Genomic DNA, 27,314 nt, shown 5'->3' with positions numbered 1-27,314 from the left:
GTGGCCGCAGGATTTATTCAGTGCAGCAACATTGATTATTGAATCTATCTGTGTGGAGTGTGAGTGACGCTGACCACGGTGGCAGCCACATCTCATGTCATGGTTAGTGGTTGGCAGATGCACAGTGCTACGAACCGGGCCACCCGAGTTCTATTCTCGGCCACGGCTAATATCAATGACTCACTCCCTTTTCTCATACAAAGGGGGCCCCTTATTCAAATCTAACCCCCTTTTCATAGCCCGATGTCCCCCACCCCCCTATCGGCCTATTGACCCCAGTGACCCTGGTGCAATGACACCGCCTGCACACTTGAAAGCTACACCACTGAACGGCACCCACCCACTCCTCCCGGCAAATCGGGGCGACCGACCCGGGCCCCCACGCTTTGAGGGGGCCCCGCACTTTCAACGTCACGGTGTCAGATGTAATAGTTCCGATTCAGTTTGAAAGCGTCAGTGGGTAGCCCACATGCTGGGATTTGCCCCAGAACTCCCCCTCACCCCTATGGACGGCTCTGCCTCTGAGCCACGGTCTCACACCACCGCTCGTCAATCTCGCGTGGGGCCAACGCACGGTAGGAACTGATGCACCTGCCCCCCCCTCCCATATACCCATCCCCCACCACCAGGGCTTACATTATCACCGAATATCTTGCGGGCTGCTGGTATACTGGAGTATGCACGTAACTAGTACGGCGACATCCATACAGGAAGATGCATACTGGACGTTGTGTGCCGGGTGCAGACTCGTTGTGGGTAGTTGACCCGGACGGAGCGGCGTCAATATTTCTCCCCCCCTTGCCCCCACCACCTCTGCCCCCTCGCCCCCACCATCTTTGCCCCCTCGCCCCCACCACCTCTGCCCCCTCGCCCCCACCACCTCTGCCCCCTCGCCCCCACCACCTCTGCCCCCTCGCCCCCACCATCTTTGCCCCCTCGCCCCCACCACCTCTGCCCCCTCGCCCCCACCACCTCTGCCCCCTCGCTCCCACCACCTCTGCCCCCTCGCCCCCACCATCTCTGCCCCCTCGCCCCCACCACCTCTGCCCCCTCGCCCCCACCATCTTTGCCCCCTCGCCCCCACCACTCTGCCCCCTCGCCCCCACCACCTCTGCCCCCTCGCTCCCCACCACCTCTGCCCCCTCGCCCCCACCATCTCTGCCCCCTCGCCCCCACCACCTCTGCCCCCTCGCTCCCACCACCTCTGCCCCCTCGCCCCCACCACCTCTGCCCCCTCGCCCCCACCACCTCTGCCCCCTCGCCCCCACCACCTCTGCCCCCTCGCCCCCACCACCTCTGCCCCCTCGCTCCCACCACCTCTGCCCCCTCGCCCCCACCATCTCTGCCCCCTCGCCCCCACCACCTCTGCCCCCTCGCCCCACCATCTCTGCCCCCTCGCCCCCACCACCTCTGCCCCCTCGCCCCCACCACCTCTGCCCCCTCGCCCCCACCACCTCTGCCCCCTCGCCCCCACCACCTCTGCCCCCTCGTCCCCACCACCTCTGCCCCCTCGCCCCCACCACCTCTGCCCCCTCGCCCCCACCACCTCTGCCCCCTCGCCCCACCACCTCTGCCCCTCGCCCCCACCACCTCTGCCCCCTCGCTCCCACACCTCTGCCCCCTCGCCCCCACCATCTCTGCCCCCTCGCCCCCACCACCTCTGCCCCCTCGCCCCCACCATCTCTGCCCCCTCGCCCCACCACCTCTGCCCCCTCGCCCCCACCACCTCTGCCCCCTCGCCCCCACCACCTCTGCCCCCTCGCCCCCACCACCTCTGCCCCCCTCGTCCCCACCACCTCTGCCCCCTCGCCCCCACCACCTCTGCCCCACCTCGCCCTCGCCCACCATCTTTGCCCCCTCGCCCCCACCACCTCTGCCCCCTCACCTAAGCGAGGCGGCCCAGCTTCCCCCGTGCCGCTCTGGAAGCTCCCATTGTGCTGCACGGGAAACGCATTATGTGGCACTGTTTACCCTTTCGTTTGGTTTGGAAGGAGGCCCCGTGAACAATCATTGCTCCCACTAACCCCCCCCCCCACTCCTCTCTACCAACACAGCCACACACACAAAACAATCCAGAACACACACACACACAAACACCGCATTGGTGAGCTCGCTGATAGACCTGGAGGAGGCACGTAAATAGTAGCACCGGTCATACAGAGTGGAATAACAAGATGTGGTGCGCCGGGTGTGGGAAATTGTATCGCCGATATAAAATTAAGACTTGGATGTGGAGTTTAGGAGAACTGGAGGAAGGTTGGTTCCAGTGAGAGTAAGTGGAGGCACACGTCGATTCGAGGGTGTACGTGCGACATAAGCGTTCCTTGAAGTCTAGTGGTAGTGCCTTATGCCGACATGCCCTACTCCAAGCCTCATAGGTGCTGATTGCTAACAGCACTTGCCTCTTAGGTTTTTTCGGTAAAGTCACGTAGGTAAAAAAATAATAGAAATATAATAATAAGTGAAAATAAATCTACAAAATCACGACGTTTCGTTGGCAACACAAGTCTCCGTCTTCAGGTGGGACCGTCACAGCTCGTCTACGGGAATGAATTTACAGTAAATTTGGCTGTGACGGTCCCACCTGAAGACGGAGACTTGTGTTGCCTCCGAAACGTCGTGATTTAATTGATTTATTTTCATTTATTATTATTTTATTTCTATTTTTCTTTTTCCTACGTGACTTTACCGAAAAAACCTAAGAGTATGAATCCTTGCAGTCACAAAAGCTTCAAATCTAGCACTTGCCCCAACATAATGTTAAGGCTACACGGGGGATCTTTGTCTTTGTGGGGCTACCCACCCACACCCGACAGGCCGAACGTGTTGCGCTCAGCGTCTGTCTCCCAGCAGACCAGGTGCGAAGCGCTCACACTCAGGAGCGACAGGGACTCCTTAATTGAGTCCATATATTAGTTCGTGTGGAGGCCAACCAACGGGGCGTCATACCCAGCCGAGGGTGTTATATATGGCTTTGTTATAATTAGCCATCATCGGTTAGCCAAGCCCAGTTACAACCTGCCGAGGAAATCCCGGTCAGAGAGCTATATAGAGCAGCACATTGATTGGTGATCATCAGTCAAAAGTGTCCAGCTACATACACTTCTACCAAATGAACGCCCTTTCAATTGGACGTAGGCACAGCCGGGAGATGTGGAACGCCGTGCTGGAGTGGCCAGGTGGTGGATTGTGGAGGAGCGCTCTGTGGTGACGGGTTAATTAAGGCTCGCGACGGGTGCAGCCGTGACACGTTACCGCATCAACCTTCTGCGTCTGTCATTGCTGTGACGGAAACACATGGTGGTGGTGGTGGTGGTAGGCGGTGGTGGTGATACACAGGGCAGCTGTAGAGCCCCAAATTAGCCGATCAACGTATCAATCAATTTTAAATATACCTTCTCGAACGAGCAGCGGAGCGGTGCTAAACTCTGTTGGCGACCAAAAGCCACATTCCAAAGCAGAACGTTTGTTGACTTTCCACTAAACCATACCCGCACTCAATCTAGTGACCACGGGTCCCCGTGGGCCGAGCCGACTCCCCCATTCCCCTGACCGGGATTTGAACTCGCAGACTTTAAGTTAGGAGCCAAATGTCCATAACCATAATCGCCACGGTGGCGAGACGTTAACTACCTGGCCTGGTATACAGGAGGTCGTGGGTTCGATCCCGACACTGACGCCTGCTGCTGTATATTTCAAGTTTGCATGTTCTCCCTGTGGTCGCGTGGATTTTTATTCGAGTCCTCCGGGGTTTCCCTCCGTATTTAGAATCAACATGCGCTTAGAGTATTTGGCTGCTATACATTTCCACATGATAAGCCGCTTTTGTTGAGCTATCATTTGTGGCCAGGTCACTTTTGAAAAATACTATATAGCTCAGTAGGCCTTACCTGGTAGAATAAAAAAACAAGTTTAGTTTAGTTCATTCACGAGCATTCGTTTGGCTTCGTGGGGGAGGAAAGCTGAGTATATAAGGGGGTGACACTGAACGCTGACGTCTCTTGGCCACCTCACAGTCTAACATTTTGCAGGATAACTAACATCTGGAACTCCAACAGGCAGATAAAACTTCACAAATAACGTACTCCTGCCCTACGTCGTGCGGGGGTGGAGCGGTGTAGCAGTGGATAGGGCATTGCATTGTGAACCTGGCGACCCGAGGGCAATTCCCAACCATGGCTCTGAACATCGTGATATCTCAACCAGCCCGTGTGGCTCCTCCACTTTACCCACCCACACTTGCCCAGTGTGGTCAAGCATGGCCAAACAAACCCCCGTGACCGACACGGCACAGAGGGGGCGGGGGTAGGGCTTCATCCAGCAGTGGATTGACACAAGGCTGAAGTATTGTCATGACTAATTTTTATTGTTTAGAACTGGCGTTATCACGTTTCCGGACATGCTTCACCTTGTACTGTGCTGGCCCGTGCCAGGTGGATGCCGTAAGTGACCTTCTGGCTGACAAAGGTGGCAGTGTTCAACCGAGCAAGGTCTCGGGCAGACCCACGCGTTCCCAGCGGTGCATCGCGAATGGAGGGCGACTATCACCACCAATCATCACTCGGTCGCAACTGCGCCAAGGTTCGAAACACAATCGAGGAAGATGAGAAAGCAGAGATTTTTTTTTCGTGGGGCTTTTTTTCAGATGTATTTTTTGTTGTTGTTGTTGTTATTCTTAAGTGTTTATGTTACAAGCATCCCTACTCTTAATCCATGTACGGTACAGCATATAAATAAGTTACATTACAAAAAAATAATCCTACTGTACATCTTATACCTGCAAAAGTTTATACAGACGAGGTAGAAAAATAATTTATAGCCCAAAAAATGCAATACCAAATAAATAACCTTGCCGACCTATATACGATCTCTGTTAGTAATACTATAATGTGTACATAGTCTTATTCTACGCCTGTTTGCACGCGCTCCGTGAACTATGGGCTCAGCGCGAGTACGTACACATACACATATATACCATATGCTTGTATATGTCGCTGGACACATCACACGCCACGATGCATCGACGTCTGCACCCACTGAAACACGCGCGTACTCGAGTGGTACTGCATTTGTTTCCGACCAATGAACATGACCCACGAGACTAATTTGCTAAACAACAGGGACACACATGCGATGGACATTCACGGACCGCGGTTCTGTTCATTCGATCTGTGAAATCTGCTCGATACTCTTTGTTTTTTTTACCGAAAAAAACAAAGAGTATGGATCCTTGCAGTCACGAAAACTTCAAATCTAGAAATCTGCTCGACTCCAATGTCGGAAGTGTACTCATGAAAGGCGACAACAAAACAATACATATATACACACACACACACACATCTGTGGCCTCACGTAGAAAAGGAACCAGCGCCCTCGATGGAGAGAGATATCGATCAGTGGCGTAGCTGTCGAGTGTGCAGGCGGTGCGACTGCCCTGGGCGTGCCCACAGGCGTTGATGGGCAGCTGGCGCCGGGGCTACGATGAGAGAGGGGGTGGATATCGGACGGGGATGGCCTGCTTCAATTGCTTTGCAGCAGGGCCCATGCAATGTATGCATGTTGAACTTCTTTCGCACCGTACGTAGCCAACCACGCTTATCGGAGGTGCGATGCTGACCACGCTACAACATTGAGCTCCGGGGCGACGTGGGTCCCACTGAAGTGCAGGCCACTTGGTCCATCACCATCACCGGGAGGTTTTAATCTCATCCCAGAGGAACTATTTAGACTAGATTCCCATCGTGACAACGACAAGTGGCCAATAGCGTAGCGCGCTGCAGTATGAAGCCGGCGTGCCGAGTTCGATTCCCACCCACGTTTTGTATTTTTGTCGATCTGCCCAGTTGGTGTTATCACGAAATGACGGGATTTTTTTTTACATTTGTCACAATGAGAACGTGGCCCGTTGTCTGGCTCTTTCAAAGCACTTGCTCACAGCATACGTTGTTATTATTATCATCATCATCAAAAAGCTATTATTATTTTGCATGTGAGCGATTCTTCAGCTACGAAACAATGTGGATGGCACTGGGAGCCAACTCTGCCAAATTACATTTTTTTTACCCCCAATTTTCTTTGCATTTTCGGTCACCTTGATCCAGATTTCTACCATCAATTTTAATTTTGTTATTGAACACATGAACAATTGTCAGTCAAAACACACGAAAGAATAACGGCACTGTTGACTTTGGCATTCGCCTTTTGCCATCGCTCCATTCCTCCTTCTACGCGAGACCCCAAGATGTATCTTTCACACCTCGTGTTTCGTACTGTATTGGAACCATGACAACGTTTCGGTCGGCTGAGCTTTACCAAAATGTCGACAGTTTGGGCATCATTCCCGTTCATATATATTGGTGTCAAAATCAAGCACTTGGCCCCGCAATTGGAAAGTGCCAATCTTGACCACTGTGTCAATGCCCCCCCCCACCCCCCGACTCCTTATGCAGAATCCTGGGATTGCACACCAATCAGAGGATGGGGAGGACGGGGGGACCGTCTGTGTCACCATCGTTCTCCCGCGGTGCATGGGAGCGCGAGCATTCACCGCGCGAACCGCGACGACACAGACCTGCTGGAGGTGTGCAAATGATTGGACTTTTTGGCAGCCCGCTGTGACCGCGTGACCCGCCGTTACCCTCTCCCCACGTAGCAGAAGTGCCGAGCCTGTTTGGGGGGGGGGGGGGTCGACGCTGATCGTGTTGTTGACTCTCTCCAAACATGTGACATTTGGTCGGCGATTTTTGGCCCAAACAAAACAAAACCTGTTGAAACATCACCAATGTTTGGTCAAAATGGGCTATGTATTTTTTTTGTATATGTGTGTGTTATATATATAAAAAACGGGACATGTTTGCCTTTCAACCGAACACGAGAGCGACAACCGTCATGTTACCCTGCAACCGAGTGCTTAACCGTCGTTAAATCCACATAAGGTGTGAATAGCCGAAACGTCCACCCGTAATCACCCACCCAGCAACGTTACCGAGAGAGACACGTACTGAAACTAAATTTCATGAATACGATGGCGGTTGTTCCAATGGAGAATGCGTGCGTGGTGAATCGTACGCATTGTGCACGTGCTCGAAACATACGCATTGTACGTTACATTAGGAGAGTACACGAACGTACGGGCGAGATGAACGGGGAATGGTAAGCCGACGTATTTTACTCTCGCCGAATAGTTAAGCCATGCGGACTGAACGGGAGTCTAACCGACATTTCCTTTCTCGGCATGCAGGCAGCTCGTTTTCGCCTGTCAACACGCGGCTTGCTTACCGCGCGCGCTCATGAACACATAGACACATGCACGCGAGCTTCTGCAGCATACACCTGCATCACGTGTGACGTATGGGGCCGTCCATAAATGACGTCACGCGATTGTGGACGATTTTTGACCCACCCCTCAAATATGACATCACAAAGCTCTGCCCACCCCCCAAAAAAAAACAAATCGCTTTAAACTATTGCCTGTGTAATGCGTATTTAATGTGGCGCTGCACTCTGATGTTGTAGGAGAAAACATTTATTAAAAAGTCTATTTAATTAAGTAGAACGTGTTGTCTATATTCATTTAAAGTTGCGCATTTTGATGTGACGTCACATTTCTTAACCCCCCCCCCCCCCCATCGTCACACATCGTCACAAATGTCTGACCCCCCCCCCCCCCCTAGGTGCGTGACGTCATTTATGGACGGCCCCCTATGTACGCGTGTGCGCATCTACAGCATGCGCAGACGTGTATACGTTCAGGTAAGTGCGCACGCATTGCCTGGCAAGACATCCGGCTATTAGTTTTAATTTTAAATGACCCTTATTGAGAGCGTATAACGTTAACATTGACCTATACGTGTAGAATGCGGCTATGTACACACGAATAATAACAACACAATATATCTCTGTATAAATACTGTCCGCGTTGGCAAGAGAGCAGCTCATGGTGCCGTCACGAATAATCATGTCGTTTGCGGTCGCTTGAAATGTACAGATCGTCTTCTCGATACAAGCTCAACGATTGAAGGGACTGAATTTTAGGGGTTTTTCTATTATGACACGCTTTCTTTTAACTCACTCTGTTGTTGTTGTCGTTGTTGTATCCTCAAATATTGTAACTCAATTTTAACCCACTTCCCAAAGTGGTATCGACTGCAAACTTGGTATACTTATGTCATACTGATGACAATACTATATTCTATCATAAAAAATCTATATTTTTAAACATTCTTTTTTATATGTTATGTTTCGGCTTGGGTCTAATTGTCCACGCTCAACTTGGCTGTAATTGGCCACGGCCCTTTACATTATGGCAAGCTTCGGGGCCACTTCCTGGAGTCGTGGAGTTCTGCCATTACGAGTACATTTCATAAAAGCGAGTTTAAAACACTTTTTTCAAATATCACTTATTACCGGCAGAGCCTGCCCTTTAGAAAGGCGTCCGACTGTTTAGTGAGACAACTCGCAATTTCAGCAGTCTGTCTGGAAGTTTCCATAGGTATCATTCACCCCCCCCCAACCTGTCTCCCCATCTCGTGGACATGCCAGTTGGACAGGCCAGAAATTCCTCGCCGGTTCACCTCCGGACTCTCTCGAAGACACATGATGAGAGAGGCGTTCAAGACGTCAACCGAAACAGAGCGTACCGCGCGTGTCCACCGCGGGTGGAACTCTCCCGATGGCCTGCCCCGTGGTGGACCGTGTGAGCTGTTCGGGACGACGTCACGGGATGACGTCACGGCACGCGTCACAACAGGAACACTCATCGTTGAGGCGCCCGAGTGAGTACTGTGTTCGTCTTGTTCATCGGTAGAGAGAGAGAGAGGGTGTGCGTGGCTTCCAAATAGACATCCTTACAAGTAGAAGAAAAGATTGCACCGATTTTGAATAATAGATATTGATTCTTCCCAATCAGCGAATCCTAAGTTATTTCATTCTTAGCGGCGTGTAGATATTAGTTCTGGCCTTGTGCGACATTTTGCGAATGGAAGTGTAAATATAGTTTAATTTAAATCTTATTTGGCTGCTTGCGTTGTGGCCGAAACGTCGTGAGAATTTTATTTCATTATGTTTTATTTTTATTATTTTATTATTTCCTTTCTACGTGACTTTATCGAAAGAACCAAGAATATTTATTTGGCCTATCAATTTCCCAAACCACATTTGTAAGCGCATTTGAGGCACACCCGCCTTGAAAACGCTTCAGGCCTTTTTGAGACAGTTCACAATTTAGGTCTAGATTGCAAAAATCGTAAAGTCTGCCGGGGAACGTTCGCGCGCATTGCTTGACGATTCGGGCAACATCGTACGCAGGCCGCATGAACGTTCGTGAAGTCTGCATAACGTTCGAATAAAAACAATTAAACTTTTAATTTTATTTTACCTGTTAAGTCCCACAGAGCTATGTAGAAGCTCTCTTTCAGAAGCGAACTGGCCACATATGATAGCCCAACGAAGTGGCGTATCACGTGGAAATGTATAGCAGCCAAATACTCTTAATGCGTGATGTTGAATCTAAATGTGGAGGGAAAAACCGGAGGACCCGGATAAAAATCCACGAGACCACGGGAAGAGAGGCAAACTCCAAATATACAGCAGGTATCGTCAGGGTCAGGATGGAATTGTCCGTGAACCACCCACATATTCACATCACTCTACCAAACATCACTCAGTTGAACCAATCAGAAACCGTAGCATTGGGACGATATACCCCCCCATTGTATCGGATGTAGAAGATATGCAATTTAAAAGTGAAAAGTGGACACCACTTTGACAGTCCTTGCTTTAAAAAGACGCAGTTGATCGCGAGTCATCATCATCGTCCATCGTCGTCATCATCGTCCTTGCCTCGTGGTGTAATATTTGCGCTACGTAAGAACGGCACATTCACAGTGACCCTTGGAGTTGGCCACCCACCCCCGGTCGTGTGCCCTGCCAGCGTTCGTAGGTGCTCGAAGGGTATAAAAACGGGGGTGTAATGACACGTCGATTCGTTGATTGAAATCGACTCTCTAAGCTTGCCATGTGTGAATGGCGTGAGTACGAATCAACGTTTCTATCCGGGTGCCTTGTACGTGATGGGTTTACGCGAACTCTGAAGCCAGGAGAGGTGCTACCATTCACCGCAAGGTAGAAGAAAACTCCTCCAATCCACACATTTTCTTATCCTACCCACATCGTCTTCGCGTGAACTCGCAATAGCGGATATGATACATATGAATACGTATGTTTGTATGACTAATATGTGCTCGCTCTGAGTCCTTGCCCCAACTGTCTGTTGAAAGGATACATGGAGGATTTTTGTATTTTGTTTGTATGACTGGAAACATTCATTCACATGTTTGAACTCGCACTGGGCGGTCCAAAAATTCTGTATCCCAAGTTGCTGTATCCCAAGCCGTTGTTCGAGGATGTCAAGCCCTTCCCTGTCTACAAGTACTGTGCAGTCATCTCCACTCGAGTAAGTGCATTCGTCTTCGGGATGGTTAAGTTTCACAAGAGTAGTTTAACATGTAGGCCGCGTAAGGCACAATTCTGAAGCTGTATGTAATCACCAGCGAAACGTCGTACTCAAATTGCAAATGTCGTGGGTTTACTCTCCAATACACAACCGGAGGTGCTGAACTAGTAACTAATTGGCACGTTTTGTTTACGTGACAAACCTGACTCATCGGCTGTGTCGGGTGGTGGCGGCGGGTTTAACGACAAATACATATTTACGCGATCTAAGCCCCCCCCCCCCCCCAAAAAGACAACCTCTATAAGAGCAACAGGCACAAGCCTGCGCGAGATGAGTATCCTGGTTCCAAAGCGTTTTCACTCCTTTGTACATGAGGCATACGGGAGGCATCGTAACTGCGTTTGAGTCGTGATACGAGTACGGTCCGGGCCACTCTTGCAAATTGGGACTGGCATGGTCTTTTGAGTTTACACCCGGCTCTACAAAACACCCTTCAACTCCGGGAACCTGACGATCAATTAGGTATTCGTCTGGTTTTGTATCGGTCCTGACACAGGAGGGGCGGGGAGGGGGGAGGTGAATTGTGACACACAAGGGAGATCATTTCATTTGCCTCCCCCACACCCCCAGTGATTCGATGAATCGCCATTATTCACGACTGCCATTCGACTGGAGAACCCATTCTTTCTACCGTCTCGTTTGTATAATTTCTCGTGGGTTTTTGTGTCGTTTGCACAGTTTTATTCGCCCCCCCCCAATAACCTACATGAAACAGCGTGTACATTTTCGTTCGCATAATTCGCAAATCTCCATGCGTGTACCCAAACGCGACGCGCCCCTGGCGTCCCTGGTGCCCCTGGAACACACCCGCATCGTTCCTGCCGCTACGTTGCCGAGGAACGACTCGCGGAATGACACACGTCGAGACCGAGCCACTCGGCCCCTCGGTGCGGCAGCACAACACGATCGTTCATCTCCACGTCCCCGCAGCCGGGCACTGGGTCACCAGCGCCACCAGCGTCGCCACCACCACGGGCGGCGACAACGACAACGAAGACGCCGTCCGCCAGGGCGCAAGCGGTCGAGCGACGACGCCGGAGTCCTCCACGAGTTTGGCGGTGCGAGCATCGTCCCTGCGCCGGGTCACGCCGGGCCCTCTCTCACGCGCCGCGTGCCGAGTTCGTGCTCTTGCCGGTGCGGCCATTGCGCAACCCCGCGGGGTGCCCTTCAGCCCGAGTCGTCTGCTTGACGAGACCGAGGCAGGGTTGGGGGGGGGTGGTTGGCTCCGGCGTCGGTGCCTGTGTTGTTGGTCCGTCCACAAACCCCCTGCCGACGACGCCTTCGCTCACCGTCCGTCGCACTGCTCTCTCTCTCTCTGTCTTCCGTCGTCGCTACGAAACAAGAGCAAAGTGGAAGAACGCCGGCCACTCATCCCAACCCCCCCATCCCACCCCCGCTCCCCCCAATTGTTTCGTTTCTCCGTTCGATGAACGCATCGCCGAGAAGTGAAACGGAAGCACGAGCTGCCTCCGGCTCCGGCGTCGCGTCGAGCGGGTGGGTGGGGGGGGGCTGTGAAGTCAACGGACAGAACCGGCACCGCCGGCGCGGCTTCCACCCTCCTCCCCCCTCTCCGTTCGACGGTGGCATTGAACGGAGCTCGCCCAGTCGGCGAGGCGGCACCGGGGCCCGCCGGGGGCCGTCCGGCCGGATCATCCGTCCTTGCAGGTGTAGATCTCCTCGCGCTTGGAGCACTGCTGGCACTGCACGTAGCAGCACCAGTGCACCTGGCAGTGGCACGGCTGCTCGGCCGTGTGCACGCGCGTGTTGTAGCCGCGCCCGCAGCACACGCTGTCGCAGTTGCGCCCCTTGAGGCAGCTGCGGTTGGCGGTGCCCGGGGAGAAGCGGCTGGCGCGGCAGTAGCTGGGCGAGTCCTCGACGTAGACCAGCTCGCTGACGGGCGGGCGCCGCGACCTCGCCAGCGAGCCCTCGCCCGCCGCCTCGTTGCTCACGCTCAGCACCTGCGGATGGGGTCAGGGTCGAGAGGGTCAGGGTTGAGAGGGTCAGGTGGGGAGGGTCAGGCGGTGAGGGTCAGATGGGGAGGGTCAGGTAGGGAGGGTCAGGTGGGGAGGGTCAGGTGGGGAGGGTCAGGTGGGGGGGGTCAGGTGGAGAGGGACGCGTTCGGTCAGTGCCGTGACAAGGGTGGCAGGAGTGGGGGGGTTCGGGGGGGGGGGGGTCGGGGGAGGTGGGGGCCTGGTTGGGGGGTGGGGGAGTGGGGGCCACCCGGGGTAAGCGCACCTCCCGAGGTGGCGGGGGGGGGGGGGGCACCGCCTGGATGGGAAGATAACTTTTTTGGATACGAAGCGACAAGTGACGGCCGGTGGCTGAAATTTTTGGTGCTGGCGGAGTGCAAGAATAGTTGTGCCTTTCCCGAACAACCTGGGCGCCAAACTTGTCACTCCGGCTCTGGTCAGGGGCCGTGAGAGATGAGGCGGCCGTGTGGCTCAGAGATCGCAGCCTGCAACTGCAACTTTCTGATTCTTTGCATGCACCACTCGGCTTTGCAATTTTCGTCCCACCGCCTCTTTTCTCGAGTCCTCATAACCCTCTATTAAAGCTTTCACAGCTTCAATGGTGCTGTTTTCTTCCGGTAGTTTGGCGTTTCGGACCTTTGGGTCTGTGCTCAGCGATCGTGATAAAACACATGAGAAGAGGTTAGCTGCACTGTGGCTGGGCTCTCCAGCGCAATGCGTTGATGATCTTGGCCCTATCACCGACGACTGCACCCAAATTTATAACCAATTTCTTCACAAAGTGCTTTTTGTGTTTAATTTGTTGTGCTTCTCCCTTCACCTTAGTAATGTACGGTGCGAAATAAATGGAACATACATACCTACCAAATATAATACACGTCAATTTTTTTTTTAAACTTAGCTTAGCGAACATTACAGCTCTGAGAAAGAAAACAAACGTTGGTTGGACTGCCACACAGCGAACAACCTCTATGTCAGGGCACGTGGAGAGTGCAGCGCCGCTCGTGCGGATAACAGGTCACTCACAGGGATCTCGGAGCAAAAGCATGAGGTATTGGACGTGCCGTCGCAAGACACAACCGACAGCAAACAAAAATAAGATTTTTTTTATTTATAAACATCGATCCTAATTCCCAGGGATTTTAATTAATCCGGGTCATTCCGCGTCGGCAACCCATAAAATGTAATCTGAATCAGGATCTTGATTTAGACTGTCGGAGGAATCCGACGAGCTACGAAGCGATTTTTTTACTGATCTCCGGTAGGGATGGGTCAACAAGTGTTCGCATCCAGCACACCGCATCAGGTATGCCTCTTGCTACGGCCTTGGCCACGGGTCACGTGGCGCCTGCTCCAGACTATATACCAGCGACCCGGACAAAACAAAATATCCAGTGAGAGATTAAGCCCAGATAATACCTGTGCCGAGTAAACGCCGGTTGGTCAATGATCGTTGAGTGAGTGACCGGCTGTAGGCGACCGTACATTAGTCATTTTCACGTCGCGACCAAGATGAGACATGAATGAACCTGACGGCCCAGCCGTCATAAGCCGCCCGTGCCGTGAGAAAGCACGCAATGCGGCTAACGGCTCTTAAGCGAGTGCGTGGGGCCGCGTGGGGTCTGTGTGTGTGTGTGTTGAGTGGAGTGTGTGAGTGTGTTGAGTGTGAAATGGCTATTTTGTCAGTGGATTTTGTCAGCGGATTTTTCGGGCTGTGGCAACACGGAGACACTTTGCGGTTGGAAACGTAGCTTTGGGTCGGGCGCACGAGGGCATTTGTGTAAGCGAGAGACGCAGCCTCGATTTGTTAACTCGTCCTAACGGATTATGTATTCCATTCAACATCATCAGCAGCAACAGCCACGATCAATCCGCTGCTGGATCAAGGTCTCCCCAAAGCTGTCGCCGCCATCTCTCGCGATCCCTGCGATGTAACCATCCGCCTAGCACCTGCACTTGCACGCGAGCTAAATTCGTCGCTCCATCTCCACTGCGCACATGCTCTCAGGCACGTTCTGTCCCTGGGAAGCCAATCTGTTGCTATTCTTGACCGTCGGTCACCGTTCCTTCCAGCCTGACAGCTCATTGGGGCCTTTTCAGGCTCACGCGAATGCAATCTAAATCTACATCGTTCGTGATTGCGTAAAACTCTAACGTACGCAATCATCAATTCAGCCGCGCGACCCTCGATGCCAACATGAGCTCAGGGTGACGGAGACGGCCGCTGCCTGCCCGCCGATCTTACAGGCCCGACGGCGTTTCTCTCTGTGTGTGCACCCGGAAGGGAGGCTCTTGTTTCTGAACCAAAACAAATACATTGCTCATCCCAGGAACGATGGAGTTGCCGGGGGGGGGGGGGGGGGGGCGGGGGGGGGGGGGTGCTAGTCAAACTCTCAGCCATGGCTAATGTCAGTGAAAATCAATTGCCAATTCCGCCCCCCCACCCCGCTCCACCGGCCTGCGGCATCTCGGCGTGGCAATCGGCGTGGCCGGCGCACCACGGGGGAGGCCCCTTTTCGTTCTCCTTTCCCCGCACCTCCGATTATCGCGGTTAGCTATGTACAGCGCGAAAGAAGTTCAGTGTACGATACGCACGTACACAAGTCCGGCAAGTGGATTGGCAGGGGGGTGGTGGCCAACGACGAAAGGGCAACGCAGGAGTCCGCGGGCGAAACTGCAACGGGTGGGGCCCGAGAGTTGATCTCAACGTGGCGGGCGAGACGCGAGACCCCCGTTCGTACTGCAGCGCCCGGGGGTAGGAGCTCTGCTTGACCTAAACACAAAGCTAATTGCACTCCACCTCCCCCCCACCGCTCCTCCCCCCCATTTAAATCTTCATCTTCTCCCACACTTGGCTGGAGGCAGCAGCGGGGGGTCGCCTATCCCCGCTTCTTCCCTCCTACCCCCCCCCCCACCCCGCCCCCATTTTCGTGCGGTTCCGTCGCGCCCGAAATGGATTACCTGCGGATTTTCTGTACCCCTGTTCACCGAAATGTTTTCGGCGTGTTGTGTCGGACTCTCGTTTTGTTGCAATAAAAACGTCAAAAAACACTTTGCTAATCGCTCGTGCCGAGGTGCTTCCTCCCAGTGCCACCATGCGCCCCTTCTGCCATTCGCTCGCGCGGCCAAAGCTAAAGCTAAAACAATATATTTTATTCGACCAGGTAAGGGCCCACTGAACTATGTAGCTCTCTTTCAGAAGCGACCTGGCCACAAATACTAGCTCAATAAAGTGGCATATCGCGTGGGCATTTATCATAGCCAATTACTCTAAATATACTTGTTATATTGATTCTAAATGTGGAGGGAAAAACCGGAGGACCTAGAGAAAAATCCACACGATCACAGGGAGAGAGACACGCAAACTCCAAATATACAGGTGTCAGGGTCGGTATCGAACCCACGGCCTCCTGTATACCTGGCGAGGTAATTGACATCTCGCAACCGTGGTGCGACGGCATCCCAAGCCCTAGAATGTCGTTGCACTCGGGGGCTTCGACGACTTAAGTTCGACGTACGTATGCATGTATGTACGTTGAACTTCTTTTGCACCATACACAGCCAACCGTGCGAACCATCGGTGCCGCTTCATAGGGCCGCGACCGCTGCTCTCGCGAGCGGGTGGAGCGGTGGTGTAGCGATTAACACACTGTGTTTGAATCCAGCAGCCATAATGTTCAGTCAGCAGAGAACAAGACCAGTTCAATTATCACCTGCCACTCTTGTTAACCGTGGTATCGTATCAACATTATGGGCAACACGATGGTGAGATGTTAACTAGCTCGCCTGGTATACAGGAGATCGTGGGCTCGATCCCGACTGATGCCTATATATTTGGAGTTTGCAAGTTCTCCCCGTGGTCGTGTTCGCGCGATGCCCGCCCATTGTTTTATTATTCACCACTTCCGTCCGCGCCTCTTTCTAGCACTACGCACTTGTCTCAGTCACAGTTTTGGTAAGCCCACAAGCTCTAACCCCTAGCCAAAATGAGTAAAAAACAAACGTCCGTGAAAAAAATTGTCTTCCACGAAACCGGTCCCTGGTGCCTAAAAGGTTGGGGACCGCTGGTATAGAACTACGACCAATGGGTTCATAGTGCAGTGGGAAAACCGCTGTGCCGTCACACGCCACCCCTTATAATCGGGTATTCCACACAAATTAAAAAAAGCCACACCTCGGAAAAAATTCCCAAATAATTCACGGGGGAATAAGCCACTTTGGAAATATATATATATATTTTTCTTAAAGCATTTTCAATTCTTGAACATTTGATCCGGATGTGTGACGCAGTCGAGTGCCACTTATCGTCGAGCGGCTGTGTATATGGACTTTCAAATTAGGGTAATTGTGGTTTGGAGTGTCGTCACGAGACTGACCGGGTGAACGGCCCTTGCTCTCGCGTCGGACGGAGGCGTGCGAAGTCGCGCAGTCCCGCCGTGCATCTCGGCCTCGTGGGAAATTCAGATTTTGACAAAGACGCGCGGCACGGTATCCGCTAAACGACAGTCAGATCTCGTCGTTGGGAGCCCGTAGGTGGGGCGAGGAAATTGGCTCGCGTGCAGGAGGAGATGGCGTGCAAGATTAGCACATCGCAGGGCCGTGAGAAAGCTTCATCCAACGGCGGATAGATGATGGGACACGATGATGATAATGTTTAACAGCAGATGCATTTGAAACAATGCTGAAAGCTGGCAGTGAGATGCGCCATAATTAATCAAAGTTGTGCCTTCTTTATTTTGTCTACTATATAAAATGCCTTTTAAAAGTCCCTCACTACTTCATTTGTGCCGGCAAATAGTCTTATGCTATACATATAGTATCATACACGCATTTGGGGGACACTTTGAATTCAAGTATTCAAGTTCAAGCCTCCTGGTTTAAACTAGACTAAACTTTTTATTTTGCCAGGTAAGGCCCACTGGCTTATCATCACGTGGAAATTTATAGCAGCCAAATACTCTAAACGCGTGATGTTGATTCTAAATGTGGAGGGAAAAAACCGGAGGACCTGGAGAAAAATCCACGCGACCACGGGGAGAACATGCAAACTCCATATATACAGGTTTCAGGGTCAGGGATCGAACCCATGGTCTCCTGCATACCACGTGAGGCAGTTAACATCTCGCCACCGTGGCACCCCAAATTTGTGTGTCTGTTAAACTGAAGCACGGCAAGTTTAAAGACGATCGCTCAATATTTACCGGGTGCTCAACGAAGTGGGAAAATGCACGACAGTCAACGCACACAAAGTCCAAATATAGCGGCACAGACACAGAGTAGAATAAGAATGGATCCTGAGCAGCTTGTAAATATGACCGGAGTAGAATGAGAATCCTAGCTGCTGACTTTTACACCGAGAAACTGGGAGGACGGTGATGCCAGCAAACTAAAACTCTACTTTTCCCATTCGCGTACTAAGTAGTGCCCTACCCTCCTAGCGTGAGGCATACTGGATGCGGTGTGACAGTCTGCCACTCGCTCTTGTACTGCTGGCGGAACGGGCCTCCGCCGAAGGGAGCTCCAGAAATCCCCCCCTCTCTCGAGGGCAATTTCGGCCTTCTCTTCCAACGCTAAAGCGGACGTCTCGGACGAGGCGGGAGTGCCCACACTTTATCCCAGCAGGCACGCGGCCTTCCCACGTGCCCCGCTGGGCAGAGAGGGGCGAGGAGTTGAAGGAACTCGCCCAGATGACTCGCAGGGCGGCGGTGCCAACACCACCAAACAAAGACAAAGATCCCCCCGTGTAGCCTCAACAGACCGTTTGGGCAAGTGCTGTTAGTGAGCACCTATGAAAGCTGGCACGGCACACGAAGGGGTGTGTGGCAAAACGCCACGCCCGGCCGCCTTTGTCTTCCCAGTGGCGATGTTTACACACCGCACCAGGTGTTCATTCGAGGCTGAGTTGACCTAAGGGAGACCCATGACCGGTTCAGATAAGCATTAGCGGTGTTGGTGGCTGTAAACGGGAATCGAACTTGGGTCACCGGGTTCGTAGCGTAGCACGGCACTAACCGCTACACAAATTAAGTGACGGTGACATCACCACGGCACCTGTGCCAGGCCAGGTGCATTTTGAGGCCACGTGAAGTGTCGAAGGCTCGCTGCTGGCAGGAGGAGGTCACGGGGACAGACCCAGGTGCCGTGGGGTCGACTGACATGAGATTCATCGGCAAATGCGCCAGCAGATACACCACCAGCAGCAACACCAGTAGCAGCAGCAGCATCACCAGCGCTCACCTTGACGGCCGTATCGTAGCGCTGCTTGAGCTTGCGGCCGATCTCGGGGAAGGGCGCCAGCTGCAGCCAGCAGGTGCGCACGGTGCACGAGCCCGACACGCCGTGGCACTTGCAGGTCGTGCGCACGCCGCTCTTCACCATCTTCCGCCGGTTGTTCCCCAGCAGGCATAGGAGGCGGGTGGCGGTTGTGGTGGGGGGGGGGGGGGGGGCGCGAAGAGGGAAGATAAAAGTTAGCAACGACGATGCGCCGAGGCTGTGACAATCGAAGCGACTGTCGCTGGAGATCAGTGGAGCGTGAGACGAGGCTGGACTGGTGGCGCCTTCATAACGTCGTTGGCACGGTTCAGTGTTAACGTTTGAAGGTTGTCTCACAATGCCACGGAGTTATTCCTTCACGGGCGAACGAAACGCAGCGCCCGCAAACCGCACCGGCATCGGATTCACAAGCAACGACCCAGTGGGTATCGATAGACTATTATACTATTAAACTATTAGAAATTTACACATGGCTTATCATGTGCAAATGTACAGCAGCCAAATACTCTAAACGCGTGATGTTGACTCTTCATGTGGAGGGAGAAACCGGAGGACACGGAGAAAAATCCAAGCGACCACGGGGAGAGACACGCAAACTCCAAATATGCAGCATGCGGCAGGGTCGGGATCGAACCCACGACCTCCTGCATACCAGGCGAGGTAGTTAACATCTCGCCATAATGGCACGATGCACCATGGCGCAAACTCCGGCTCAGATCTCCGGATGACCAAAGCTACACGGGCATGCCTGGCTTTGTTTGCATAAACATCATAATCATAATTCATTATTATTTGTACCGCCTCTTTATTGAAGTTAGCTATCAATTCCTTACCGAGTCACCATCACAATAACGTCAACTCAGGAAGGAAGGGATGATGATGATGATGACTGCACACCGAATACGATGCTCAAACACCGCGTGCAGTTTTCATCAGGCGAATTGTATATACCTCGATGGTTATATCTGGGAACACGTGTTTTTACAACGCCGATGCGAATTGCCAATAATGCTGATTGAGGTTGTGCTTTCGCTACGTTGTCCCCACCTGAAGAAGGACGCTTGTGTTGCGCCCGAAACGTCGTGATTTAATTTAGTTGTTTTCATTTATTTGATTTTATTTTTTTACCGACGTGACTTCACCGAAAAAAAACCCCAAAGAGTAGGAATCCTTGCAGTCACGAAAGCTTCAAATCTAGAATGATGTCGTGCGAGTTGGGAATAAGCGGGCGTGCGGCTGCCTCGGCCTAGCGTCACACAAGGCGGGATGCTGCTGGATGCTTCTCGACGTCACCAACCACGCGCCTCAAGTCTTTGCTCAGCCTGCGTACGCATCTCGCGTGTTATCGCGGCCCGCGCTTTACCCAACATTAAGTATCATAATTCATTTCTTATAACGCGATTTTTCCACAAAGCGGTTGTTTTTTTAGGAACGCGGCTTTCCACCGCGGCGTTGTAGGAAAACCGACTGTATAGACAAGAAACGAAAATGGACAACATTGCATTGTGCAGGGCAGACAGCTTCCAGCCAGGCATGTGGCGAGGAATTTGATCGTCGACTCAATAAAATGTCTGCGGCCCGTGACAGGCGCGTCAGATTGCACGTGCTTGCGAGAATGCTTCTGTTGCTCACGACGTCAGATTGAGGCTGAGGAAAACGGCAGGAACGAGAGAGAACCAAAGGAGAAACGGTGCACAGGGGACAGGGCAAATGAGTCAAAGTAATTGACCCTTGAATCAAATCGTGGGTTTCTGGTCAATCGCTCCACCCGTTTTGCAGACGGTGGTGTCCAGAACCGGTTCAGGTATCACTCGCCACTGATATTAGTTCGTCTTGGCCGGGAATAGAACTCAAAATCACCGGGTTCAGAGAGCAGTGCGCCTACCAAAGCGCCACCGCTCAACATCCTTTATACACCCACAATCGAGGTTTGTTTTGGGTTAGATCGCGTAAATATATAAATGTGTCGTTAAAACCCGCCACCACCCGACACAGCCAACTAGTAAGGGTTGTCACGTCAACAGACCGTGGCCAATTCGTCACTAGTACAGCACACCGGTGTGTTGGAGAGCCAAGCCACAACATTTACAATCCTTTATACACAGTGTTGTCTTGTGTTACTGGGCGTTAAGTCGAGTTGTGTTTAGACCAACGGAGAGATAGGATGCACTGACACTCTGCGTGTGACGATGCATTCATTCACAGAGTTAACACCAATCTTGCCAGCTCACGATGCATGCATAAAACAGTGCACGCGGTAATCGATGTTTGTTGATCCGTACATGTACAGATCAACAATTCACAAACCGACTCTGAAATATGGTCAAGCAACTTCCGTAACAAACACGGCTTGTGGTGCCCTTCCTCCCAGCAGTGAACTGTCACTGCTGGATGAAATACATTTCGTATGTTTATGTTCACGTGACCCCCGCAGCCACTAGAGCCCACGACATTAATCACAATGGTGCTACTATCTCACCGTGGTGAGTCAAATAGCAGCCCTGCCGGGATTGGGGGCGCGTGAGTGTCGGAGGGTGGCGTGGGGAGGGGGCAGATCTTCACATCTCTCTAACAAAGACAAAGATTCCCCCCGTGTAGCCTTAACAGGCTGTTGGGGCAAGTGCTGTTAGCGAGTAGCACCTATGAAGCCCCGCACGGCACACGAGGGGGTGGGTGGCCAGCACCGCGCCCGGCCGCCTTTGTCTCCTAATTGCGACACTGCATTGCAATGTCCTTCGACACTAGCAACGCGCACATCCTTAGCACGTGACCGTCCGTCCGTCCGTCCGTCCCCTCCAGCCACCCACCCAGCCAGCAAAACCTTAAACATACATATCGTATGATTTATATCGGATCATCTTTGCGAGAGTATTAGGGGACCCCCCCCCCCCGGGGTACCCCCCCCCTCCCTTTACAGAGAGGCGGACAGATGGACAGAGCGATATAGGACAGAGCGCTGAGAACCTGGGTTTGAATCTGGGTCGCAATCGCCCTCACTAAACCGGGCTCTCAAATGCAGTGAAGTTGATGGTCTAAGCCCCGGTCACCAATGCCTGAACACAGCAACCCCCACAACGTTACATTTGGTGAAATAAAAAAGGTGATAACAGGATTCGTTTCTAAACTGTTGCTGAGATGCAAGGACAGCCTTGACGTTTCAGTCAACTGACCTTATTCACAAATGTGGTGTTTTACCCAATGTGGCTACTTTCCGCTCGTATGCATACAGGTGAGCTGGAGTGTCGTGGTGAGCGCGTTATCTAAGGGATATAAACCCGGCGGACCCGTGTTCGATTCCTGCTCAGGGCGAACACGGGACTATCTGAACCGGTTATTGGCTTCCCCTTGGATGTGTATAACATCATCAACAGGTACGCAAAGGCTGCCGGGCGTGGTGCTGGCCACCCACCCCCTCGTGTGCCGTGCCGGGATGGTATGTACAGGATGTTGAACTTCTTTCGCACCGTACATAGCCAACCGTGCCTAATCGAAGGTGCTCGCTAGCAGCACTTGCCCCAACGGTCTGTCTTTGTCTTTGACGATAATGACAGTGAATGTTGTATATCCTCGGTCATCCTCACTGCTTCGCCTGGACATTTGTCAAAAAGGGCTTTATAGCTCATCGGATTCCTCCGGTGTAAATAATGATTCTGAAATCCATCCTATGTTGCTCATAAGCACACATGCTCTCCGTTCTCTTCGACCTCCTGTGTGACCGTCTGCTTCTGTCTCTCACGATGAAGCGTCTTCTTTGTCTATCCTATAGTCTGCGACCACTATTCTTCTCCTCCCCGTCACGCTCTGAATATTACCTCCCCGACAGAGGTCCCGAGCCCCCTTCGGGCCGAGACACAAGGCCCTCTCGGCACAGCGTCTCCGTTTCGACGCACCAGGTGCTCTATGTAAGCGTAAATCTCGTTGTTATTGTACTTTAGCTGCGCGTCGATAAGAGTCATCAGATTAGCTGACAAGTAGCTGCCAACAACTGGCAGAGTCGTCGTGGTTGCTGAACGACAGTCAATGAAGGTGTTCGGCGAGGGAGGCGATGATGACAGCCAACGTTGAATACGGTGAGCAGCCTCGGTCAGTGACTAAGAGAAGCTATCGAGTGTGCAGGCGGTGCAACGGCACCTAGGGCCCATGGGCCAGAGGGGTCTCGGCCCCGGGTAACTTGGATTGAGGGTCCTGGTTGATTTCCTCCACCAGCGCCCGTGTCAACCTCGCAACGCCACTGATGACGAGGCATCGATTCGCTGATTGACGTCAATCCTTACGATCACGATGCACGTGGTCATGAAAACTGAGAAATTATGGCTTATGAATTGTGCACATTTTAATAGAGTATAAGCAAATGATTTGCCAACACTGTATTAGACTTTAGATCGATGAAGCGAGCAAAACGTCTGCAAACGATATATATTGGTATAAACATTACAAACACGTTGGTAAACTTGCGTCCCGAAAGAATATTTTATTAAATCGAATCGTGGCCCTGATTGGTGACGACTGATTGAATTGCTGGGTGGGAGGGCGTCAGGATTGGCGAAAGGGGAGACGCGGGGGAGGGGCCCTGTGTAGAATCACTGCATGCCGAGTTACTGACAGACAGACAGCGATGCTAGCAACGCCACTGCCCATTAAATACATAAATGCGTGGCTCTTTGTCAATCCATAACCTACTCAAGCCGTGTCATTCATGGGGATGTCTTTGCCAATACCTAACCGCGCTGGTCTGCGTGGTTTGGCAAAGGGGGTGCCCTGGAACCGGTTCAGACATCACTCGCCACCGATGTTCGCCACTACCGGGAATCAGTGGTGATTGTAGCGCAGTCCCCTAACCACTACGCCGCTCTTCCACCCGCACTTGTTTTACAAAATCACCAAATAGCGCCACCACCACCACCAGCAGCACCGCGTAGCGCCCCTTGCAACTGAGACACATCCTGGTCGCCACGGTGGCGAGATGTTAACTACCTCGCCTGGCATACAGGAGGTCGTGAGTTCGATCCCGACCCTGACGCCTCTCCCCCCGTGGTAGCGTGGATTTTTCATCGAGGTTCTCCGGTTTTTCCCTCCACATGTAAAATCAACGTGCGTTTACAGCATTTAGCTGCTTTAAATGTTCACGTGAAAAGCCACATCGTTGAGCTATCATTTGGAATGGCCAGGTCGCTTCTGAAAAAGAGCCATAATATCTGGTTTAAAAAAAAACCTGCAGTTTTAGTTTAGTTTGGTCTCTTGAGTTCTCAACCGGTTAAACAAACAAACTTGACTCGACCACTTGATCTACAACAAGTCCAACTTGACCGAACGAAGAGCATGAGGCACACAGTCCGCGTGCCGTTAACGCGCACGCGTGACAGATCTCACCCCCCCCCCCGCGCTATGCTGCAATGGAATCAAGAGGTAAGCTCTGGGCACTGTGGGGGGGGGGGGGGGGGAGACAATGGGTCTGCAATCGCTTGGAGTCTAAGACCCTGGCGAGCGTGCGTTGTTAACCTACTCGCGGGAGTGGCGGCGTCGTTCTTGGCGGCCTGCGGCTATTAACAGCGAGAGACCTGGGTTTGATTCCCATGCAATGGAACGCATCAGCGGCGCAGTGCCGGATTAAGCTAGTGCGGGGCTTGTAGCATATGTTATAAAGGGGCCCTAAATTGAAAATAAAAAAACACGTAAATATTAAAACACAAATTTTTTTACTTGCATAGTAAAGTAATTGTATTTTTTATGCGATATCCAGTCAGATAATATGACAAATCGTTAACCTTAAACACCCAGTCGTTCATGAAAGTTGAAGGCAGTATAGTACTGTAGTAATAGAGCAAGTGCAAAATCACTAAACCAGAATCGATAGCCTGAAAGTATTTAGCGCAGGGCCCTTGAAAGTGCGGGGCCCGAAGCATATGTACTTTTGCTACTCGGATAATCCGGCACTGCAGTGGCGAGTCATATATGAACCTAGGTCGATTCGAGATTCTGCACAGATCGCCTATTGATGACAGTGTCAAGGCCAAGGCGTTACATGTGAATCGAGGATGTGCCCTCGTCTATGATGTAACCGAGCATGTTTATGAACTAAATTACTTGCTTATGTAAACAATGTTTCCAATAAAAAACACAGGTGCGGGCATTCGTATGAATGATTGCATGATATAATGTTCGATGGTACAGTAAGACCATTAATACTTTTTTTGCGCCCGTTATGCACACATCGGAATCAATCATACTTTGCCAAGATTTTTAGTCACCAGAGGTTCAAAATTACCTGTTGATATCTCATCAACACCAGGTAAACCTCACATTCAGGTGATTCTCACACTTACACCAAAATATATCTCACCCAGGCACCTGACCCCAAAACTAACATTCAGGTACACGTCACCTGCAGTTGAGATGCAAACGGCTTCACTCCCATCAATACATCACCACGTGCCTACCTCACCTTTATCACTCAACTTCACCACAACAAGAACATCCCCCAATACCCACAACTCCCCCAGGCTACTCCTTCCCGCATCATTCTCACCACCACCACCACCACCCTCCTCCATGAACTTACAAACCAACCCACCAACCCACTACCACCCATCTCCCCACAGTCATCACCCACTCGCCATGATCCTTCTTCCACTCTACTAACCAACCACCTAACCTATTACTCATCCCCAGACTCACCACCCTCCAGAGGAACCACAAACCGACCACAACAACTGCCTTACTTCTGCTTCTCTCACTCACCCCCAGCCGCTTGCTTTCCCATCCTCCCACCCACCCACTCACTACCCATTATCCATCCCCTCTCTGTATCTCTCTCCTCCCCTCACTCACCATCAACCCACCCACCGGCCTTCACCGGCCGGCTATATTACATGCGAAAGAAGTTCAATGTACAAACAATGTATCAACTATTTATATTTGACCAGGTAAGGCCCACTAAGATATGCAGCTCTTTTTCAGAAGCGACCTGGCTACAAACGATATCCCAAGGAAATGGCTTATCATGTAGAAATGTATCAGAGCACAGATGCTCTAAACGCGTGATGTTGATACTAAATGTGGAGGAAGAAACCGGAGTACTTGGAGAAAAGTCCACGCGACCGTGGGGAAAACACGCAAACTTCAAGTATACAGCAGGCGTCAGGGTCGGGATCGAACCCACGAACTCCTGTATACCAGGCAAGGTAGTTAACATCTCGCCATGGTGACGAGTTGTTAACGACATACAAACGTACACGCGACCTACTCACCACGATCCTCCGTGCACTCACCCACCCACCCATTAATTCTCCTTCCCACAAATGACCACCTCCCTCCCTCCCCCACCCTTCCCTATTTCCCTCGACGGCAGGCGGCTCACCTTGATCCCCAGGTGAGTGTTGTGCCGGTCCACCCCGGCGCGCAGGTCCTTGCTGGCCTCATGTCTCAGGAGGAAGGCGCGCGCGAACTTGGCGGCGTAGCGAACGTTGTCCCCGCAGCCGCCCCACTGCCACGCCTGGCGGTTCTCCAGGCCAGGCGTCTCGTCGCACGTGCAGCGCTCCAGTCGCCCGCGGCTGCAGGCCCGCGCCACGGCGTGGCCCAGGCCGGCCGCCGACACCGCGTAGAGGAAGGCGGTCTCGCGAAAACCTGCGGCGGATTTCCGACCGCGTACGGTGGCGGATCAGGTGACGGCGGGAGGAGGGGGAGGAGGAGCGAGGGTTTGGGGGACGGGGAAAGACGGGAGATGAGGCGCGCGGCGGATTGTGGAAATGTGGAAATGTGGATGGAGGTGAAGGTGAGACAGGGGATGGAGGGATAGAGTTGGAGATGGGGGATGGAGGTGAGACACGGGATGGGGTGACAGAGGTGGAGATGGGGGATGGAGGTAGAGGTGAGACACGGGATGGGGAGATAAAGGTGGAGATGGGGGATGGAGGTGAGACACGGGATGGGGAGACAGAGGTGGAGATGGGGGGTGGAGGTGGAGGTGAGACACGGGATGGGGAGATAGAGGTGGATATGGGAGATGGAGGTGAGATACGGGATGGGGAGATAAAGGTGGAGATGGGGGATGGAGGTGAGACACGGGATGGGGAGACAGAGGTGGAGATGGGGGATGGAGGTGAGACACGGGATGGGGAGATAAAGGTGGAGATGGGGGATGGAGGTGGAGGTGAGACACGGGATGGGGAGATAAAGGTGGAGATGGGGGATGGAGGTGAGACACGGGATGGGGAGACAGATGTGGAGATGGGGGATGGAGGTGGCGGTGAGACACGGGATGGGGAGATAAAGGTGGAGATGGGGGGTGGAGGTGGAGGTGAGACACGGGATGGGGAGATAAAGGTGGAGATGGGGGATGGAGGTGAGACACGGGATGGGGAGATAAAGGTGGAGATGGGGGATGGAGGTGAGACACGGGATGGGGAGACAGAGGTGGAGATGGGAGATGGAGGTGGAGGTGATACACGGGATGGGGAGATAAAGGTGGAGATGGGGGATGGAGGTGAGACACGGGATGGGGAGATAAAGGTGGAGATGGGGGATGGAGGTGGAGGTGAGACACGGGATGGGGAGACAGA

The 27,314-nt window shown here is 52.5% G+C and overlaps 1 protein-coding gene across 1 annotated transcript in view; it reads right to left on the bottom strand.

Annotated features, from left to right (window-relative positions):
• Positions 1 to 7,704: 7,704 nt before the first annotated feature.
• The window catches only part of LOC133345244 (protein Wnt-9a-like), a 48,710-nt gene continuing 29,100 nt past the window's right edge, over positions 7,705 to 27,314 (bottom strand). Inside the window, exons 3-5 of the mRNA XM_061555835.1 lie at positions 26,114 to 26,379; positions 18,721 to 18,861; positions 7,705 to 12,471 (exon numbers count right to left, since the gene is read on the bottom strand). Of these exons, the coding sequence (XP_061411819.1) occupies positions 12,163 to 12,471; positions 18,721 to 18,861; positions 26,114 to 26,379 (716 nt within the window). The 3' untranslated portion in view covers positions 7,705 to 12,162. The remainder of the gene's footprint in view (positions 12,472 to 18,720; positions 18,862 to 26,113; positions 26,380 to 27,314) is intronic.

Source organism: Lethenteron reissneri, chromosome 21 (assembly GCF_015708825.2).
Source record: "Lethenteron reissneri isolate LAM-NWPU_2019-01 chromosome 21, ASM1570882v1, whole genome shotgun sequence".
Lineage (NCBI taxonomy): Eukaryota > Metazoa > Chordata > Hyperoartia > Petromyzontiformes > Petromyzontidae > Lethenteron > Lethenteron reissneri.
This window is presented reverse-complemented; position numbering and strand designations above follow the sequence as displayed.